The 23,158-nt window shown below is 37.1% G+C and overlaps 1 protein-coding gene across 4 annotated transcripts in view; it reads left to right on the forward strand.

Moving 5' to 3' along the window:
• Positions 1-23,158, forward strand: part of SORBS2 (sorbin and SH3 domain containing 2) — a 76,645-nt gene that overhangs the window by 23,107 nt on the left and 30,380 nt on the right. For 2 of the 4 annotated variants that reach the window (XM_005149048.3, XM_031048977.2), the window contains 6 exons: positions 1,059-1,203; positions 3,475-3,650; positions 8,100-8,166; positions 8,980-9,024; positions 10,222-10,408; positions 13,726-13,840. In XM_005149048.3, coding sequence (XP_005149105.2) covers positions 1,059-1,203; positions 3,475-3,650; positions 8,100-8,166; positions 8,980-9,024; positions 10,222-10,408; positions 13,726-13,840 — 735 coding nt within the window. Of the gene's footprint in view, positions 1-1,058; positions 1,204-3,474; positions 3,651-4,416; positions 4,441-8,099; positions 8,167-8,979; positions 9,025-10,221; positions 10,409-13,725; positions 13,841-23,158 lie in introns of those variants that run through there. The other 2 variants (XM_005149051.3, XM_005149049.3) reach the window with 2 other exon arrangements.

A 23,158-nucleotide genomic window follows, 5' to 3' on the forward strand; every position in this document is an offset into this window, starting at 1 on the left:
GAACTATTTCATTTTTTAATGAAAATATACTGTCTTTTAATACATTTTTATTTAATGCTTTGCTGCTTCAGATAGTCTTATGTTTTACATCTGTAGCAGGTTTTAGATGGGGTTTTTTTGTTATATAAATTTGAGCAAAGTTTGTAGACTTATGATTTTGTCAGATTTAAAGAGAGTTCTGCATTAAAACAGGTGTTACGGAGAATTTATCTCCCTTTTCTGATTAAATATTCACTGCTCTCTAATTTCATTCAATGCTTTCTCAATATATCTGTTTTGATCCTTGCAATGCTGCCTATGAAAGTGCTACAGCCCAGATGTGGGGATTCTAAACCTGGGGTCAGGGAAGCAGATTGTTTCAGAAGTACCTCTTGTGACTGAAGCCTAAACAGCTTGTGATGGTGCTACACTGCCAGTTTACTTAGTTTCATGTTTTATTTATTTGATTTTGTTCTGTTGTGGCATTTCTTTGGGGTTTCTTTTTGGTGCTATTTATTTTTATTATGATGGGTTACATGTCAGCATCCCATAATCACTCCATCTGGCTTCCATTTTTAAAAGCTTGGACTCACTCTTTTTAGCTAATCTTAATAAGACTTCTCCCTTTGGTCTGCACATTAATGCCCACAGGACTTGAGCATGTGCATTAAGGAAATATGTCTCTTGGAGTGAGTCATCTGTGGCAGGCAGCCTTTGTCACACAATGAGAGGAACTTTTAATGCCATCTTCATTTTGTATTGCTGTCAAACCTCTTCAGACCTTGTTTGTTCCATCTTCATTGCCTTGACCATGGTCTTTCTGTCACCTTCCCATAATTTCAGCATGCTTCACAGACAGCACATACAAGGAGAGAAGAGGGGAGGTACAAGGTATATTGAGGAACACATTCTGCTCCCCTTGTGATGAGTTTTGTATTTCAGTGAATGCAGATACCATTATGGCTAGGGTTCCTGAGAACCAGTAATCGGTGTGCAGATAGCAGTCTTGCATCACTCTTTGGATGATAGTCAGAGGGCTTTGTGTGTAGTTTAATGGCATGTTGTTTTATTTCTCTCAGGCTCAGATCACAGTGAATGGGAACTCTGGCACTGCTGCCAGCCCAGTGAGTTACTTTCAAAGGCCTTTTTCCCCTTCTTCAGCTTACCCTCCACCAGCTTCACTCAATTCCAACATTGTTATCATGCAGCATGGCAGGATGATGGGTAAGCCTCACACAGAATGTTTGCTTTATACATTATGCAACATATTCCAATTCACATGGCAAAGACTGCAAACAATTGCAGAGTGCTTCACATCCATAATAAAGGTATTGTCTATTCATTTGCCTTGGGAAGTAAATGCAAATAAATAATATCATTTATTGTTAGATACAGTAGTGATCCTGAACTGGAGTTACTATTAAGTTTTATTACTTATGTATGTGAGAGTGACCTCTTGCCACCTTTCTACTAGCTTTATCAAGTAAAGAGCATATATCAAAATAGCTCAGCCTATGCAGCCCCTTCAGATTTTGCCTCCTTTAAGAAATCGAGGGCCAACTTTGTACATTGATTTTCCCCACAACTTACATAATCTTCAGTAGCAATAGTGCCAACAACAAGAGGGGCTCTCTGAGCTTTTAAACACCTAAAGTTACGTCAATCTATAAGTACTTTATGTATTTTTATAGGGCATTGGTTGGGTTTTTTTAAAGATGCATGATCAGCCTTAGAAGGGTTCCTTGCTGATATAACCTGGTTTGCCAGAACAATCATTTGTTTGCTGCTTTTTTCTACCAGTGTTTTGCATATTCAGATTAGACTATACAAACAAATAATTTGAATGTGATCTCAGAGCTTATGTTTTTGGTTTGTGTGTGGGGAAATTAGGTGACAGTCTCACTGTGAGACTTACAGCTTACACAAATGCTGCTATCCCTATCATAGCAATAAGTAAAAAAACTGAACACATGGATTTCTCCACATCCAGAATTCTAGGTTCTTTGATTGATTATAGTTTGCTGATGTAAAGACCTACTAATTCTGTAGGTCTTCAGAAATAAGTAAAGTGTTTTCCCGTAACTTTTACTCAGGTATGATGCTGAAGTTCTGTGCTCCACAGTAACAGCCTGATGTAATTCTCCTTGCTCGTGTAAAAGTCCCACTGACGGACTTAGTTCAAGGCCTGTGAAGAATGAAGGATCATATCCAAAATGTTTTCTAAGTTTAGCATCATGCGTTTTGGAAAAAAGGCCCAAATATTCAGCTGTTTGCCAAGCAGAGTTGCCTCTCGCCATATATGTGTAGCACTGGATTATTTACAGGATTTCAAACCTGAGTCAACAGCTGAAACAGCCATGCCAAATCCAGTTCTCTGCAGTAGGAATGAGCAAAAATATTCCAATTAAAAGAGAGCTTTCAGTCAATAGAGCTGCTTTTGCTGATTTACATTGCGTTCAAGTATTTTGCTTCAGAAGAATCAAAGCATTTTAATGCGAAAGGCAATTGTAATCTTCACCAGTAGTGTTAGAATTTACTTTTATTCCCTGCGTTCATTTATCCTGCAGTGGGAATGTCTCACAAACACTGTACCTGCTCCAGCAAAAAAAAAAAAAAAAGAAGCTTTGTTATAGCAGCCCTCTAATTTACTGAAACATGATGCCTAAAGGAGTAGGGCTCCTTTTCCTGCATATAGGAAAGAAGAACATTATCTGCAGCAGTACAAACTTCCATACGACACATCCCAGCAGTGAGATGGTTTTTGTTAAATAAACCACTCTGAATTTTAGAGGGAAATGGTAATATTGCAAGTCACCACAAACCAGTAGCAGCCTGCATGGATCACCATAAGTGCTATAGGTGGATCATCAGATTGCTGCCCAGGTGCCAAGTTACTATAATCCATTATGTGGAGGCTCTTGAGCATACCAACATAACTTTAAGAGATGAAAATTGCATGTCTGAATTAATTTTAAAAATATTCATGCATCAAAGCTTAACACTTCTAAACATATATCTCATCATTTTTTGTGGAGGGCTGTTTGGAATCTGTTGCTGTGCTTACAGAACAGCAATTTTCTCTAGTTTGCTAGACTTGGCAGGGGGAGACATTTTGAAATTATATCACTAATTTCAGGCATAGGAGAAGTGCAAGGGTTTGATTTATAAGAAGGCGGCTGCCACCTTCTCAGTAGACTTTGCTGGATTTTTGGAGGGCTTTTTCTTTTTTTTTGTGTGAATAAGATGCTATGAAAAAGTACCTCTGATCTAAGATGATCTGAGTTTAATAGCTTGTCTGATCCTTAAATAAGTTTACAATGTAACATTAAGTAGGGCAAAGCCTCAGCTAAGATGATTTTTTTCAAGCATTGTATATGTATATGGGTAAGATTGTTGTCAGTCTTTGTACAGCACAATGAAATGGGGAAGCGTGATGCAACTGCCAAGTGTGATTATTGTAAAGTTATACAATATTCTGTCATGTTGTCTTTACAGAGTCCACAGAGTCATACTCACAGCATGTTGAGACTGTTGGCAGTACCACCACCAGCAGTACAATACCAATCTGTAGATCCTCAGAAGAAGAAAAAAAAATTACAGTCATTAAAGCTCCACATTATGCAGGGATTGGCCCAGTGGATGAATCTGGAATCCCTACAGCAATTAGAACGGTAGGAAATTCTGGGAATCTGTGTATGAACTCATACAATGAATTGATAGTTAGTAATGCATTCTTCTAGTCTTATATAATGTGGAATAGAGTATGCGTAATCAGCGAGCTCATGAATATAATATTGTGTGCTGACGGAAAAGGAGAATGCTGATGGAAGCGTAATTGGGCAACCTCCTGTTTCTAGTTTTAATTAGAAGTAGCCAAAAATTTGTATCTCTGTCTTGCTTCTCTTGTAGTTCTTGCCTTTTGGAGATGGGTATTAATTGCATTGTTTTGTTATTTCTAAAATAAACTTTAGACATACTCTATATATGCATGCAAGTATACCTATATGCATGTGTGTGTATAAAGTTCTCATGCTTCTACATTTTGGGGGGCAATGGTTCTCATGTCATCAGGGAAGTGTAGAAATTAATAGTTTTGTTCTGATAATAATCTAAGTGACTTGCATTTTGGTGGAAGCACAATATATGATCACTGTGCCATTTAAACGGACAGTGTGGAAGCCCCTTCATTGTGCCTAGCCCAGTTTTGATCATCTGGCACTAGTAACTGCTTGAGAGGTCCCAGGATGTGGAACTGAGAAGTTTTGTTTTCACTATGCTGAAGCATTCTTTCCACTCTGCTGTCAGGGCAGCCTCTTCTGGCTGCTCCAGAGAGCACAGTGGCAGCTGCACTAGGTCCGGGGAGGAGTGCTTACTGCTCTTCCCAGCCAGAGAAGTGCTGTGCTAGACGGAGAAAGAGTAAGAAGAGTGGGAGCCATGATGAAAGCGGCAGAGCCCTTGCAGGTGAAGTCTTTTTGAGGTGCCAGGATGTAGCAGCTGTTGGATGCACCCTCTCTACCAATACTGACATAGGGGGTTGTGTTGCATTGCCAAGAACTGCTTCAATGGATTGAAAAATTGGGGGGAAATCAGGAATTGATGGAGAAAAGCAGTAGGAAAAAAATCAGAATAAGTGGTAAGAGGGGAACAATTTTTATAAGAATGGGGGGAAACTGTGGCATTTCTTGCTTTATTTTTGGTACTAAAAGTGATGCAATCAGAATCTTTTAAAAATAAAAATCCTTTGCAACAGTGCACTAGCTTCCTACCCCCTTTTTAAGTAAATAGTCCCTGTGTTTTATATAAGATAATTATTTTTGTTCTTTTTAATAGCAGATTGATCTAAGAGGGTGTATATCAGTTATATAAGATTATAACAGAAATCCCCCTCAAGTGTCCTTAACAGAGTTGGCAAACTGCCAACCTGTATTTAACTTTCGGATTGTGTGCTCTGAGTCTCTCATAGATTTCTTCCTAAAAGCATAACTTAATTTGAATTAGGACATTCTTCAGCTGGATTTGCTCTGGTTTTTGTTATGTTTCCATTTCAAACTATCTTAGAGCTTGTAAACTTAGTATTGTAGAAGTGATTCACACAGTGAGGTATGCTAAAAGATTCTGCTAGCACATGTGTGTATGTGTCTTGTGTCACTTTGTGTTCTAACTTAGGACTTACTTAGCTGGAAGTGAGATTGTTTTCAACTTATTTGAGATCACATTTTAAATGCTGATGAATATATTTGAGCCCTGAATAGTCCAGTCATGTAAGAACATCTTTACACCTCTAAGAAGTGCAATACTATGCACAATCATGCAAAAATAACTGCATTTCTCACAAACAGTAGAAGGTAGGATGTATCACTCTTTTTCCAAGGTCAGTGAGCAATCCAAATAGGAATCTTCTCCCATAAAATGCAGCTTCACTCCATCTGGAGAGTGAGAGAGAAGTTTTCATGTTAGTTAATTTTATTGCTGCATGCAAGGTTTAAAAGTTTCCTATTCTTCCATCTTTTATCTTCCATCTTCTATCAAAAAATCAGTAAATGCAAGTTAATGTGTGATAGGTAACATACACACTGTGCTCCAAAACACTGTGCTATTCAAAGGTAAGCATGTAAATCAGAACCTGAGAGTATCTGTATTTGGAGGGCTTTCAGGAGTAGGGAGATTTTCAAGCTGTGATTATCTCCTCCAAGTCTGTCTTTACTTTCAGAACATGCTTTGTTTAGCATGTTTAGCATCTGTTTAGCCAAGGAAGTCAGAGTGATGTTCTCTTTCTATTCCTGCAAACCCTCTCTGTCCAAAGCTGCTCAAAGGGGAGGGATTCCTATAAAGCTTTCCCATCTCTCAGAACCTTGATCCCATGTTGGCATGTTCCCTCCATACTATTTCAACTCCTCCCAGCTCTGAGAAGTGCAATTCTGAAGCCTGAAAATTCAGATCATTGTTAAGTTCTGCCACTATGCCAAGCCCTGCCCCAAAGATGTTGAAATTCCAAGGCATTAAGAATGAAGTCTTTGGAATAGAGAGGATGAAATGCTGTTCACTGAGAAAAGCGTTCAGTCAAATGGCACCACCAGACTTCACCACTATGGCAGGATCCTAGGAAAGGAAAAAACATATTCATGGAAAGCAGTATGACTGCAAATGCAGAAGGTCCACTGAAAGTCTTAAATGCCTGCTTTAGTTGCATAATTTCTGATGGATTATAGGAATACTGCCATGATTATGGACTTCTCTAAGTACCAACTGCAGGTACTGCTTCTGACCTCTCTACATGCTATTTGGCTGATTGTTCATTCACATATGATGATACCATATTCCAACATTTAATTGAAACAACTGCAATGTATGAAAAGCAGGATGGCATCTGAATGGCCTGGTACATTGTGAATACTGCTAATTCCTCAAACAAAGATTGGTATGTAGGATTAGTGAATATAAATTGAGTAAATGCATTTTTAAGTAATTTCTTCCTTAACTAATCCTATCTGGCTTATAATGTAGAGGCAAATTACTGGCTGAGGCTTTAAACCCCAAGGTGAGGAGGGAGATGATGAGAGAAAAAAGTTCAAATGTCCAGAAAGATGTTGGGAGGCTGCCTTCTCTGGTTACCTGGGAGCTTATCCATACCTGATCTCTAAGTGGAAGCCTCCTGTGGATTTGTGGAGGATCTGACTGATAAGGAGGATCTGGCAAAGTGATATCTGTGCACCTTTGTCCCTTGACAAAGAGTAGGGTCATAGCAATTTACAATTTATTCACTTATCACTGATTTGAGCTCTGTTGGAAGGCCCTTCTTGACCTAATACAATTAGAAAGGCAGTTGCAGTATCATGTGACCATTGCAGGTTCCTACTGCTGTGGGAAATGAGTACCACCACAGAGGTTATGCACATCAACATGAATTCCTTGAGACCTTCTGGACCTCCCTATAAACTTTTGAATATATATTAGAGCACCAAACCAACATACTTGTTTCAAATCCAGCTAAATTATTCTCACCAGTGTTTCACAAGTATAGATGTTTCATACCTTTAGGGAAACAATGTTAAATCACAAAAGTGTGATTCACTAAAGATGGCATGCTGCCAGAAGAACACACTCAGACCTATAGAGCTGAATTAGCAGATTTTCACTTTTTTCATGGTAAAGAGGAGAGGGCAGAGTGTTTGCAGATTTACTACTAGCTAATGCAAGATAATGCACGTTAAGACCAAGGCATTAAAACTTGCTTTTCTGACTATAGTGGAAGGAGCAAAATTTTTAGGATCTAAGAAGAATAATAGTAAAAACATGTTTGCCTTTGTGTTATCTGCTTTTCTGAAATATTACCATCCTATCTCGAAGAAAATGGCAACAAAAGGGAAACTGCAGAAGAGTAAGAGATAAAAAGAAGCACAAGCAAATGTCGATATGAGTAGAGTTCAGGAACCTTGGGCCTGCTTAACTTACAAAAGTAGGGGTAAATACAATTTAATGAGTGGTTATTGAAAGGTCTGTTGTATTCAGTTTTCTCAAAATAGAAAAATAATCTAAAATTAATTTGCTTGGAAAGGGAATTTGAAACTGATGAAAGAAAATAACGTTTGTTTACAATGCAAATGTTAGCTCTTAAATATAGTGTTGTCTTAATTCTTTTCTCAGTAGTATTCAAAATCTTTCTCCCATTATTTTACAATTACATTTTGAAGATAATCTATCTTGGAAATTACCAGGAGTTCCAAAGAAGCTTTTCTTACACTCTCCTAATTGCTGAGGTGTTTGCATTTTACTATAAAGTATCTAACATTTGTCATGGTCAAATATAGGGCACTAAGAAGATAAACTCTTGATCTGACACTAATTCCTATGTTCCTAACCACTGTACCCTCCAAGATCAGACTCCAAGACTGACTCAGTCTTCAATGTCTTCCAGAGCTTGTTATAGGAATTCCTAGATGAAAAGCATTTGAAATAGATGGTGTGAAAATGATTAGATCAAAAAGGGAACAAACTGTAACAGATTTTGTGGCCAGAATAACATTAAATGTCTGACCTGATCTGTATACACAGGGGTTTTGTTGCGTGGAGGTTTTGTTGTTGTTGTTGTTTTTAATTGTTAAAAATTATGTTTTATTCAGACAGTTGACAGGCCAAAGGATTGGTACAAGACAATGTTCAAGCAAATCCATATGGTTCATAAGCCTGGTAAGTGTGCTTTTGTCATGGCTGGGCAGTTCTCAATGGCATCAAAAAATGCACTTTTCTGCATTTTGATTGTCTGCTATGTGAAAATACAAGTGTTCACCAAGTGTCAGATAATGAATCAAAGCAAATGGATTAATTTGAATTTACTGCAGAGAGAGCTATTTTCCTCTGCCAAAGGCTGAAGATTTCTAATGCATTTATTAATAAAACGAAACAAAAATTAAAGTGATTAGGATACCAGTATGATTCCAAGTCACTGAGAGCTCAGTGAAGTGATTCCCATCTCTGGTTTGAAGGATGAGAAATTGGCTGCTGTAAATCTCCTACCATACTAGCTTTCTTTTGGAGAGCTCCTATGTTAGAACAGCTGAATATAAAATGTAAGCAGGAAAATTTTGGCATACAGGATCTATTTTAACACCAGTCACATAGTAGATATTTGAGGTTGCTTTTTATGATAGGAGCAACAGCTTAATAGTCTCTAGTAGAGGGGAGCTGACTAAAGGAAGAAACCGAGTTTGAGAAAGTGAGAAGAACTGACAGAAAGCTGTAATTTGCAATTCAGTGCTAACCAGTAAGTACACAATATAGGTGGCATGACCAGAAGACACCCTTTTACTAGTAATATGGTAAAATTAGCCCTTGGTAAGTATAATGGGACAAGAGTCTTCAGAAAACACTTGTGGGATGAGGAAAAGAAATACAGAGTGTGATTGCCTACCAAGCTGCTGTTCGTATTTGCAAAAACAAATCTGCATTGCTGTGATAGACTGGCTTGTGTTGTACTATTGTAACGTGCATTTCTTTTTGTAGATGACGACACAGACATGTATAATACTCCATATGCATACAGTACTGGTAGGAATTATTCCCTCACTTCAAAATGAGTCTTTTGTTAATGTCAGCAAGTAACAGGGGTAGTTAACTATTCATGCTTGCTTTTATAATGCTTACATAAACACCTTTTATCATCTTGTTTGATCTCAGTTGGTGTTTTTTCATGCCCTTTTTCCCAAATAAAACAGTTTAATTTTGATTTCATTCTTACCGGAGAAATGAATTGCAGCTGTGTGCCTCTTACTGCAGATGGGGTACAGTGTAATACTGTAGTTTCTTGATTACATTGCATTCATTTTCACTAGTGATTGTGAGTAATGCAACCTTTCCTCATCAAAATGGAAAGGGAACTACTGTGTGAAAGTGCAAATGCTAATTGCTAACATAGGAAGACAAAAAGGTTGTACTGAAAACAACTTTTAAGATATGCAGTAAGAGTGTCTAATAAAGATTATTCTGGTTTATAATCTTTTTATTTTTGCTATAGGCACAGCTGTTGACATTATTTGGCTGCAAGAAAGACATTCATCTAAGATATATAATTGTTGTGTCTTTCTGAAGATTATAACCACATGGTAAAATTATTTACAAAAACAAAAATGAAAGTGTGAGTGGACTATATGTACAAAAGCCCCACAGTGCCTCGTGCAAAAAAACATTAAAATTCTTAATTTCAGTGTTCGTTGCATTCAATGTGCTCTCAAACTGCCTTTTTCTGTTTTGTTGAGAGCTTTTGTTGTGGGTCAGTTGTTTGAGATCTGCTTGGATTCTTGTGATCCTCTTAAAGTTACACTATTGCCTAATTGTCTCAGACTAACAGTAATTATTAAAATAATGGGAAAAAATGTACATTTCCTGCCTTTTTGTTCTGAATGTAGAACTGAGAGGCAGGATGAGCCTGAGGAGTAATTACAGGCTGTCATTAACAGCTCTGATGGCTATATCCGTCACAGCTGTTAGTGAATTATTAATTAACATCTAAATTAATCATTATTTTGTTTTAACTATACTGCATTTTATCTGTGTGTTTGTAGATCTCTATAGAAATATAATAATGAGGTACACAGTATACAGCAGTGTACTTTCAAAAATGCATTTACACACTTTTGTAACCTTGCACCTTTATTGAGTAATAGTGGGTTCTTGTAACATTCCATGTTGTGTTTTATTAAAGCTCATTTTGATGCTTTGACTGTTTCTGGTTTTGTTTTATATTAGGTTCCTACAGTCCATCCTTCTCTGCTCAGGCACACCCAGCTGCAAAGACACAGACATACAGACCATTGTCGAAAAGCGCTTCTGACAGTAGCTCCGATGCCTTTAAGATCTCATCCCCTTTACCACCTCCACATGTGCCACCTCCAGTACCACCACATCGTCTGAGGGAAAGGTCTACATCAGAAAAGTAAGTTGCATTTTTTCAAAAAGTGTTCTTGGTATGTATAGTCATCCAGTTACAGGGCATCACAAAAGATAAAATAGAAGGTGTAGAACAATAAGACTTCAAGGGCTTTATTCAAGGGACAGTCCAATAAGAGGGATAATCTTCACCACTAATGTGGGCATCACACATAGTGTTGTTTTTTCTTCAATGTGCTAAAGAAGTGCTTATTCTTACAAGCAATACCAGCATGAGCACTTAAGATTTTCATTACCAGGATTGTCCTGTTTATTGTATTTCAGAACAATCCATGCTTTAGCAGCTATCTCAAATAGTTAGTGTCCAAGTAGGAAAAGCTATTTATGATATCCAGTGGAAAAGAGAAGGGATTTAAAAGATGCTGGAAACTGAAATTCAAGAGCGAAACCATAAGAGTGCAGCAGTCAACCTGCTTTCCTCAGATCTCAGAAGTGCTTTATATCCCCATTTTTGCAACTTGCATCTCCATTTGGTAGACCAAGAAGGGGCAGATTGAAGGGGCAGTTCAGATTTCTCATGGTTTTCCAGCTTCAAATTTGCTGCACAAAACCAGGTCCCAGTGATTAGAGTCCAGTCTGGAAAAGTTTAATAATAATTCAGGAAATAAATGCTTATCCCTCTGATAAAACCACGCAAAGTGCCATGCACACAAACTCTATAGACTTTCAGCATAACTGCACCTACTAGCTCAAGCAAAAATCCTTCTCTTTAGCATTTACATTCATGAATATAACATGTTAATATAATACTATGTTATTATACATTTATGTATATGTGTGTATATACTTAATATATGGTGAGGGTTTTTTTTCATTAGTGGCTACAAACACATCTTTTTTTGGTTACATTCAAGCAACAAAACAGAATTTGCTGATTTTTTTAGCTTGTACATTGTAAACATTTTTATATGTAGAAAGTTAATTAAACAGTTTCAAATAATTGCAGTCTGAATAAAACAGTATGAGGAAATTCCATACTAAGCATTTAGACTATGAATTGTACGTAGTGCAATGCAGCAGATACACATACTGCAGAAAATAAGATTGCTTGACAATTACTGATTTTTGGCTACCCCTGTTGCTGAGGGCAGGTTGTCAAGAGGAAATGCTAGGGGTTAGAGTTGGGCTGCTTCCCAAATGCTGTGAGGTTTGTATTTTGTTAGCAAGTCATACAGAAGTGTAGATTTTGTTAGCAGGGCACCAAAATATGGATCTGCTTAGCTTTGGCCTCAGAAGTTATGTGAGTCATCATCCTGTGACCAAATGCCTTGGTCACAGAAACTGAGGCTAGTTGCAGTTTCTTCTGTGAAGCTTGAAAATAACTGCTTCAGCACTGAATTTGGTTGTTTAGGCTCTTCTTTTAATCTTGTACATGGTAAGACAGGAAGTCAAAACCTACGTTCTCCAGCCCAGGGGATGCCAAACAAGTTAGTTATGCTTGGCCTGCTGCTGACAGCTCTGGCTTGTCAATCTTTTCCTGCCATTGGGAGATTCTTTTTTAATTGCCTATAAAGCCCGAGTATTTAAAATCTCACATAAGAGGCTTAGGTCCACATGTATCATGGTTTTGTAGCTGGGAGGCAAGATATGGTTTGCATTAACAGTTGAGCTCAAAAATAATAGTCCATAAAGGATTACAGGCTGAACTGTGAATTAGGTTAACTGAATGAATCAGAATTTCAATAGCATCTTTTTTACTTCAGTGACTTGCAGTATAATGTAACTTCATCAGAACATTTCCATTTTCTTGTTCATTCTCAAAACATACAACCTTTTCTGCCCTGAAACTATTTTTTTCTTCAGTGAAAATAAACAATAGAGTCACATAGAACCACTTCCCTTGAAATGCAGGGCATTTTATGGAGGTGTCTTGTGTCTCAGAGATTGCACTCACAAATGTACTGTAAACAAAAGCTACCCCATAGATTGTTTTAAGGCACATAACATGTGCCTTATTATGTCAGGTCACATCAAACCAAGTCACTTCAGAAAGGCTGAACTGATAGAATTTAGTCTGTATATGCTCTTTCTTATTGTAAATACGGAGAATAGCTGTTAGGATTTCCCTTTTTCTCCCATTCTTTGAGTTACTAGTAGGTCATTTCACACAGAGCTAAATAAAAAGATGCATGAGCTGCAGTTTTCCAAATGCAGTGTAGGTGGCAACTACAAAAGCTGCCATGAAAAGGTAGCTCTCATTGTGATAGTAACTAAATAACTGAATGAAATGGTATGAATAGCTATGCTGTAAAGTAGTTATGAATAATAGCATGGTAAGTGACTGAAAAAATACAGTAGTAGGGGTTACTTTTTATTCTTGGCATAGCACTATTAAAATGATAGCAAATTTATAGCTGTAGAGAAAATGGATAAATTTCTGTCCCAGAGTCAACTGCCAAATTCTCATTCTGGTTTATCTGTTTGAATTTCCAAGGAAACAGTATACTGCTTACATATTAAGGAGCAGTTCCACTGCTACTATTTAAATCTCAGATCAGAAAAAAGAGCATCTATTAGAGTTTTCAAACTGTCTTTTAAAATAATTCCTCGTTTTTTGTCTCAGAAAATTTTGTAACTTTTTCAACATGAATTTATTATCATATTGTGTGATGACAGAAATATTTACCTCTTGCCTATATTAGTATAGTGCATAAAACAAGTATAGTAAATTTGCAGTGTGAGAAGGAATCTCATGGTATTTTGACACAGCATGTCAGGGAAGTTTTTAAACTGGTCTACTGGTTATAACAAAAGTATGAGTGATCACGTAGGCTGGACATAGCCATAGGTTGGAATAGCTTTAAGCTGAAAGAGGGGAGATTTAAATTAGATACAAGGAAGAAATTCTTCACCAAGACATTGGAACAACAGGTAAGACACTGGCACAGGTTGCCCAGAGAAACTGTGGCTGCCCCATCCCTGGCAGTGTTCAAGGCCAGGCTGGACAGGGCTTTGAGCAACCTGATCTAGTGGAAGGTGTTCCTGTCCCTGGCATGGGGCTTGGAACTGGATGAGCTTTCAGGTCCCTTCCAACCCAAACCATTCTGTGATTCTATGATACGATTCTGTGACATCTCTAGTATTTTTCTCAGTACTCTGATGTACTGAGTCTAACTACTGTAGATACGTTAAGATGATACAGTGGTCAAAACATTTGAATGCTAGGGCAGACATTTCACAGCTGAAATCTGGAAAGAGAAACCATGCCAAATTTGTTTAGGTTTGCATGTTTCTCTTGCACAGAGATGTAAAGCAGACAGCAGTGACAGCAAATTGACTCAATTGCTCCTATTTCTTCTTTAGAAATGACTGGGATCCCCCAGACAGAAAGGTAGATACCCGCAAGTTCCGCTCCGAACCGAGAAGTATTTTTGAATATGAGCCAGGAAAATCATCAATCCTTGAACATGAAAGACCGGTAAGACACATAAGTGGAATGGGTAACACAGTAAGAACTTTGGTGAGAGGTCATATTTTTATTATTTACTGCTATTTATAAATGCTTAGATTGATTTTTAAGGTCCTTTTTCAAATATGACTTTGCAGCAGTCTTTGGTCTTTCCTGATCACTGTGTTAAAAATGGAGGTCTAGCTTATTCGCTGAGCTTAGATCTTCTGCTATTTCCAAGAAATCAAGCCACTACTGTGCAAATAAGCAGAACTGTGAATTAATGGAAACTGCTTTTCTAATTGGCATGCATCACCCGCACTCATTTTGAGTAGCATTGACAGCACATCTGATGGTTAATTAGTGCATTAAAATAAACGTACACAGAAGGAGATTTTGGTCAAGTACTGGTCAAGGTTGCCCAGAGTGGCTGTGGAATCTCTGTTTCTGGAGGTGTTGAAGACTCACCTGGACACAGCCCTGAGCAACCTGACCTGATTAGACCTGCTTTTAGCAGGAGATTGAACTAAATGACCTCTGGAGGTCCCTTCCAGCCTCAATTACTCTGTGATTACTCAGTGTACACTAACGTGTAATTAGAAGCATTTATTTCTGCTTTCTGAATAATGATAGAATTGTGGAGTTTTTCACAAGCATGTCTGATAAAGCTATGCTTAATGCATGCAAAATCACCATTAACAGAAGACTTCATTTACTGAAAGACACATTCACTCAGCCTTTCTAATTTACCTTTGCGCTATCTCAGTACTTTATTTTAGGAAAACAAAGGCATTCATGTAATCAATACTGAATTATTATTTGCTTCTGTATTACAGTAACATGTTTCTTCACAGAATTAATTTTACTAATACAAAATTAGTTAAGCAGATAATTGAATTCCACATATGTAGTATTTCAACAGTGTGAAACACCTTTACTAAGCACATTTCCCTTTTGGTTCTGTGGTCATTGCAGGAACATAATTGTCATGAACTAGAAAATACTAACCTGTGTTTCTGTAAAATTAAGATCTTGCAGAACTGACGCATTTTTCAAAGTGGAAATTGGCGCTTCTATAGGAACTGCTAATTACTCAGTATGATTAAATGAGACCTAGTATTTATTGTGATGACAAATTTAATTTCATTTAAGAGGTAATGGCATTTGTTCATTTTGATTGCCGTGGCTGCATTATACCCAGTGAGGTAATTTACCAGCCTTCCCAGTGCCAGAGTATAACAGCAGTTTCAAGTGAAAAAAAAAGAAAATTACAGTGATATTGCAAGAATGGCCTCACTTTTTTAATAAATTATATTTTCAACTACTGTAATGTGAAAAAATCATTCAAATGGAATTGCTGATGAATATGATCGTAGGTGCATTCTTTCAATTTTAGCAAACAATGAAATTTTAAAAAGTGCGCTCTGCACTTTTTTTGAATCCTTTTTTTTAACTTGCTTATGCAGTTTATTTTTTGTGTTCCTTGTGTTCACTGAATGGGATGTGGAAGGCAAAACTCACGATTTCTTAAAGGGTAATCAGCAGAGTACGCTGAAAGATTTTTGTGTGTGTGTAGGAGAACCTGACATCTGAAAACAATGCATTCATTCCAAATTCAGTTGAAAACTCTGAATTCTCAACTGTGTCAGTATTGCATGAGTTAAGTCTCATCTTGATAATCTCAGAATTTTTTATTACTTTTAATGTCTTAAAAATTGTTCTGATGAAACTGAAAGAAAATAGCAATCAAAATACGGAATATAAGAGTATAGCTCATTAATATTGTAAAAGATGGACATTTATGGCATCTGAACTGGAAACTCCTACCTTATTAGTTTTGCCAGAACAAAAAAAAAGTCAAAGGGAGTTTCTCCAACACTTCAAATCTTAAAACTTTTTGCTGAAATGAAATGATTTCCATGTCTACAGGATTGGAGTTTTGATACCAAAATGATCAGAAAAAAAATACAGCTACATTATATGATGTTAGACAGGGCAGATGAGGTTTGAAAGGTCAGCATTTCCTTTATTGATGTAGGTACTACACTGGAGCCAGTTGTGATTAATGTAGAGGTTAGAAACACGGGAAGAATATAACAAAATGAGATTAAATGTAAAACTAATATTTCGTGGGAAATGTTCTTCAGCAGATATCATTCAACAGGTCAAAAGAATGTAATAATAAACCTAAAAAAATTACCTAATAATAGACATTAAATGGATAGATTGTTTAGGGATAGATGATTATTTTTGTTATGGATACAAAAAGGTGAGTGTAATTTCAAGCTGCAGTATCATGTAGCAAGCTACTGTCATGAAAAAGGAAATTAATGCTTTTCCATCTGTAATTCCAAGTTGTAAGAGTATAAAACATCAACAAAAATGAGAGGCTTGCGATCACAACTAAAAGTAAGTGACATTAAGCTGTTGAATATTCTTCCAAGCAATGATGTTTCAGCTCCTTTTTTCCTATTTCAATAAACTCATAAAACATTACCTTTTCTTCTAATATCATAGCACTGATAAAGTGGTACGTAAGTTGTTCTGACATATGTTTCTACCTCTAATGTCGGCAATTCAATAAAACACTCTTCTTTGTCTTTAATATCATCTGAACCATGAATTTGTTTCCTAATATAAATGTTTACTTTCAGTGAATAAGTAAATTGTGTTGTAATAACTTAATCTTACTCATGTGAATATTAAGTTATATTTTTTTATTCTATACTAGTTTGAACCATGTATATGTGAAGTAATTCCTTCATACATGTACTCTATTTCTGCAGTAAAGCAATTAAGGAAAGATCTGAGTGTTGCTGTAAAAAAAGACTGTAAAATTGGTACAAGCAATCGATACCTTTATTTTCATGAGGTGTTTTAGACTGAACATGAAAGTACACATGTGCTAGTCAGATAAAAGTCATCAGGTTAAATTTTTATTCCATATATTTTTTATATATATTTTCTGTATACAAGTTCTTCTGCTGGGTTTCTATGCAAGAGGATTTCATGATCTGAATACATTAAAAAAAATGCGACTATTTTGTCAAATACCAGAAATAGTCTGGGCTTGCACCATGAGGCACATCTGTTGATTTGGGGGTTTGGAGGGGTTTTATGCTGTAGTGGAAAATTTGGATTTTTCTTTAGAATATGCAAGTTTTCTGTCCTGCTGGTTATCAATCAGAGTATTGTGCTCCGTGTTAGTTGAGTTACTTGAGCAACACTTTGTCAACTAAAAAAGATTTTCTCTGCATGTTTTAAAAAGCAATCAGGAATTCTATGGATAGGTTTGTTTTGAAATGACATTAAAGGTATGGCTTAAAAAGATATGGAGAGACGATGTCAATCTGGACTTGGAGCTGTTAACAGCTATAGCCCAAAAAGAAAAAAGGAAAAGCGAAAGGAAACTTCAGAGCTAATAAAATGCCAAAGCCAAATTTACAACAGACATCTCAGTCCATTGTTCCAAACAGGCTTCAGGCAAATGTAGAATATTAATTTGACCATGCAGATCCATGGTTAATAGTGAGGAACATGTAACTTAATGGTTTAAATGCCCACTTTTGATTATCTACTTGTGTATATCACAGGCAAAGCTGAATACAGCATTATAAATGTATCTTTTTTCAATGACACTCTTGTTCTATACTTGAATGTGTTGATGCAGTGCTGTGCTGACCATCTAATGCAAATGCCAAAAAGAGTGAAGCTACTTACTGCTCTTCAGTAGTGTATTTTCAACATGTAATGAAATATTCCTAAATAACTAGATGAAGGATAGAGTATAGGAATGTGACTTGGTTTGACTGACAGGTCATAAAAAGGAAATTTACTTACTACTTTTACCTTCTATTCAAGCAGTTTGGGAGATACAAAACCAAGTTCTGTTCACTTTTTAAAGTCAAAATTATTTCTTCATTTTTAAGTCTCTTCGACGGGGAGATAATAGAAAAAGGTCCATCAGCAAAATTGAATCTGAAAGCCAAGAGAAATCAATTGCCTGCGTATTGATCTTGGTAGCACACGGAATGCAGAGTCCTCTCTAGAACTGCCTGGCAGCAGTGGAGTTGCAGACTTCAGCCCTCCGTTTCTTTTTGTGTGCTGCCCTCTGCAGTTTAAACTGTAAATAAAAGTAGGACTTGTGTGCATGGATTTAGCTCTACACACTTTCTTATGCTCTCATTTTATTTGCACACTACTACATGAGAAGAACTCAAAAACTTAGAAACTATATAAAATGCACTACCTCTGGCTTTTTCTTTACAAGCAGAAAATCGGGGCGGGGGGGTTAAGCTTTCAGCTATTTGCAAGAGTATTTCCAGATTAAGAGGGAGCCAACTCCCATTCTGGTGTTTATCTCCTTGGCTGTCTGGGTCGAAACACATCTGTTCTGATGGCATGTTCTGGTTTCCTACAATAAGGAGCAACAGTCTGTCAATGTGTAGTTGTGCAGCTACTGTTACCCAGGGGACCTTGAGGCTCACAGAGCTGAATACACTACCCAAGCAAGCAACATCAACGTGGCTCTGTAGTGCAAACAGCTCCATAACGTCAATGCCACATGCACTAGAGAAGGGATTTAGTAATTTCTTTTATGTAGATGTACCCAATTATTGATATTAACATCTCTGTGAAAATTAATTCACTGGTATAATAATACAGATGAAAACTTACCACAGATATTTCAACATACTGTTCAGAAAAATGATAAAAAAGCAGTTGTTTGTTTAGTTCTGTCCTCAGAGTATCCACAGCTAAACTGTGGATATTTTTTTTTAAGTAAGCAAAAACTTCTGAATACACCAAGCATTCTGTGTAATGGGAATCAAGTTGATACATAATGAAGTTCTCTTCTGTTTTGTGACTTTTTGTCATTTTTTGCCCTCACGCCCTCATTTGTTTGTAGAAGAGAATCATGTGCTTTGTCTTCAATTACAGCCTCTCTTAAGGTCCCAGATCTTTACTGGTCAATTCATGAAACTAATTTCAGGGGTGATTTTCTACTAAAGATTTGGGTATGCACAGTGTGTTGAAACAGTTGTCATTAGTATTGCTGAATATAGCTGTGGATGGTGGAAACATAAGGGAAAAACTCCAGCGCAGCTTCACTTCCTAACCCTGCTGTGGAGCACAGCAAATTGTTCATCACTGGCATTCACTCCGTGTTCTGTTCACAGGAATAATACTTCCCTTACTTGAAAGGGACATTATGACTATAAATCTATAAAACAATAGTTGGTGTCCAGATACTGCACGAACAGAGCACAGACAGGAGCACCAAGGTAGTTCAAAAGGGTTGTTGACCTTTCAGTAGAGCAAACTTGACAGCTTGTTCCAGGAACATCAAAGGCAGCAAGAAAAGTGCTGTAAGATGTTTAATTACCTGAAATGGTCAAGAACACAGTGTTACCTCTTACAGAAATAGCTGTATGTGATTGCTCTGGTATATTGGTGACAGCTTGACTCAGGAGGCAGAAGTGTTATGTACTTAATCACAAGTATCATTCTTTATGCAGGACCCTGTAATTTTCTTGGAGGTCTCACCATAACTAGTGTCTGAGATCTGGTAATTACAATAGTGGAGGACCAAATTTTAAATTCAGAAATACCTTTTAACAAGAGGAATTCTCTGTTTCAGAGTTCTTTAAGCCAACAGTTCACTGTAATTCTGTGCTGCATGACAGCTTGCATCAGATCCTACAAAGGAACTGGAGCTCTCTAGAAAATAATTAATGCAGCCAAGTTTGCAGTTAATTGGATATCCCATTGGGAGCTCTACTGTTTTGTGCTGTCATATTTTCATGCTACTTGAATAAATCTGTCAATTATTCTTGTGTTCATTGAAGAATTTTCTTAGTGCTATCTTCAATCACTACTTTATCCCTTTGCTGTGAGAAATTTCAGATTAAAACGGGGGGGGAGGGGGAAAGCTTCATTATTCCAACAAGGCCATGGGAGATAAAGCGTTACAAAACACTGCTAAAATTACTATTACGGAATGCATATTTTCTCACCAACTTCTTGTCCATAGGATTTAAAATATACCAGTTCAATTTCATATGCTGAAGTGGCTTTTTGATACAGTCATGCCTGCATGATTCATATTCCTTATCTCTGCTCAGCATTGCTTCAAGACAGCAAGATCCAGAATTAACATGCTTTGTGAGAAGACAAGGAATGACCAAATGCAATACTGATATAGTTATGTCTTGCTGACCAGATGGGCAATTTCTTGCCTATGCTGAAGATGACAGTCATTTAAACCATCTTCTTAACAAGCAATCTTTAGTAGCATCAAAGGTAGTTAAGTAATGCAATGATGTTTACAGGAGTGGGCAGAGCCCTATTAAATTTGAAAGAGTAATGTTGAAATGTTTGATGTCTTCCAGTATTGGAAGAACAGCAAGAAAAAGTATTAAAGCTACCAGTCAGTGGCAGCTCTTGAACAAGAATATTCACTGTCTTAAATACCATCTTCATTCTTTGGTTTTATTCCTTTCCTTTCCCCATATTTGTTTTGTGTTTGTGTGTGTGTTGTTAAAGTGACATGGCATTTCTAGCACCTGCTCAGTGTGTGCCTTTTCCTTCCCTTTTCCTTCACAACTGCTCCAGCCTGATCGCATAAACCCAGATGACATAGATTTAGAAAACGAACCCTGGTATAAATTCTTTTCAGAACTGGAGTTTGGACGTCCGGTAAGTGAGGAACCTTAACTTGCCAGAGTAGTGGCTTTAATAGCTCTAATACAGACTACATATTAGACAAATAGCAGTGTGTAATATTTAAGAACAAGACAAATAACATATCAAACAGGGAACTTTAGTAGTCTCCCTAAATCTTTTGCATTTGGCTGGATCATTTTTTAACTCCTTTAAAGCAGAAAATCATGTCAGTTTGCATTAGGGATGCTAAGTTACAAATCGTGTATTTTACTTGACAGAATATGTCTAAATTTTAATGTACACAGCCATATACATATTGCTTATGTCAGTAAATACTGATAAAAATGTCTTTTCCTTTTTTATCTTCTCCTGTATGCATACATGCAGAATACGTATTTTGTATATGAACACAGAGATACAGGTTTGCTGTTTTCAAGCTGAACACCTGCTTGAACATACTTCAGTTCTGCTTCTATTTTCACAAATAGCCAGGTCCAAAAAAAAGACTTGGGCGGACAGATGCTAGCTTATTCATAGTGCGAGCATTTTATGTTTACAGATACAAAGCTGAAAAGCTCCATTTGGTTGAAACACCTAAACATCAGAGAGATCTCAGGGTTTCAACTTTAGTTGCCTAGGCACTCACAGTTCTTCTGCAAATACTGCAGGCTTAATTGGATGTACACTGTGTGTTTTATACAGGGATAAAACAGTAGCATTGTCCTTGAAGGAAGCTGAGAGCTAGGTTTCACTTCCTCCCTGCACAGTGCCTTAACAACTAGGTTGGAGATGCACCTGCTCTTGCTTTTGCACACACCCTCTCTGCCTCCTTGAGCTCAAATTCTCTCCTGTACACTCTAACATCTTTAGGGAAAGGGATAGCTAATACCTTTATCACAGAAGAATGTCTAACACAGTGGCTAGAGTACTTTCCACACAGGTAGAAGATGGGAGTTCAAATCCCCTCAGAAAGATTGAAGTAAACCCAAGCATCCCCTCAGTCTGGTTAAGTATTTTCATAGCTAACCAGGATTCTGGGGAGCTTGAGAAAACAAACAGAAGCAGCTGCCCACAGGCAGGAAATCCCAAATAGACATGGCATTTGAGCTTGAGACTGTCAGGGTTTAAAACATTCCCATTCTTATCCTTCCCTGTGTTAGCTAGCAATTCTTTGGAGCCCCCCTCAGCATGGCAATTACTGACATGCCAGGCTACAGGAGGAGTCTAAGAACATGATACAGGGCCCTGGAGGTCACTCTGGGAACCAGATACCTTAGTCTCCCTTGTCAGCTAGCCATAAACCAAAGCCAGAACTCACAGCTACTTCAGTGAGAGCAGAAAAGAAAACAAATCACATTCTTTAAAAGCTTTAATTTTTTAATTATAACATTTTTAAAAATTGCCTTTTAAATACCACCAGCAAATAACAGGGAAAAATAGTTAAATATATCTGGGTTTAATCTGTTGTCCAATAGTCTATGATGTATCACATTTTCACTGGTGACATTTTATCTCCTCTTATCTAGCCTTTCAAGCTGTTTTGTCATTTCTCCCTCTAGGTGGGCAGAAACAGTCCAGATACTCTTCTGATGAACAATATGTTAACAATATTTTACTGATTATCATAACCTGAGAATAGTTTCTCCTGTAAGATAAAATATAATGAGATTTCCCCATCAGGACATAACTATGATGCTTTACACTCTTCTGTCTCATCAGTATTAAAAACTGCTAGTATTGATTCAGCCATTCCAGTTGTAAATTTTACTACCTAAAGTTACTAACATTTTATTAAGATGCTTATAATTTAAAAACTATTGTAACACATTCTTTCTCCCATTCTACCCATATGTGTCACTCTTTGTATCTGATGCTGTCAACACTTAGTTTCTAACTGTGTCACCTTCTCCACATTTCATTCCTTGCTGCCATTGACTCTACTCCATTTCATCTCTACACTTCTGCTTTTATGCTGCAGCCACCTAAAAAGCTTTTGGACTATGTTCAAGACAGTTCTTCTGGTGTTTCCAATGAGGTAAATGAATGATTCTTGTTCAGATGATTCTCTTGGGAAGAAGGGTTGGAATGCTCACCATTTATGTCTTAAGTTTGTTAAAGTGTAGTGGTTTCCTTCTGATAGCTATGAGATGTTTCTAATCCACAATCATTGTATCTTTGTCTTCATATCTTTCCAGATCACTAGTGCATTTGGATGTTGATCTTATTATCCTAGGAACTGTGAGTCCTTATCCCAAAACATCTCAGAGATTAACACTCAGAATTACATGACAGCCCATACGTCTCTAACTCTTTGACAAATTCCCACTTCTTCAGAGTTGGGCAAGTGCATTGCACCATTAATACATCAGCACAGTAGTATCTCTTTAGTTGAAATATTTGACTGCAAATTCTGTATATCAAGTGAAAGCCTTTGTGGCTAAACTATCATTTCTCCAATTCAGTATTTATGACTAAGGTTGATGGTTGTAAATTTATAACTGTAGGATTGACAGTCACTGTCATTACTCCAAATAAAATACATCAAGATGAAGCAGAGGGCTGTCATTGCCCTACTGTAAGTGGGAGAGATTCAGGATTTCATTCCTTCTCCCTTTCCTCCCCACTTTTAGTGTTAGGGCGAAAGTCAGTGAATCCTGTAATGACAGCTTTATTTCATGTGGT

This window comes from Melopsittacus undulatus, chromosome 7 (assembly GCF_012275295.1).
Source record: "Melopsittacus undulatus isolate bMelUnd1 chromosome 7, bMelUnd1.mat.Z, whole genome shotgun sequence".
Classification (NCBI taxonomy): Eukaryota; Metazoa; Chordata; class Aves; order Psittaciformes; family Psittaculidae; genus Melopsittacus; species Melopsittacus undulatus.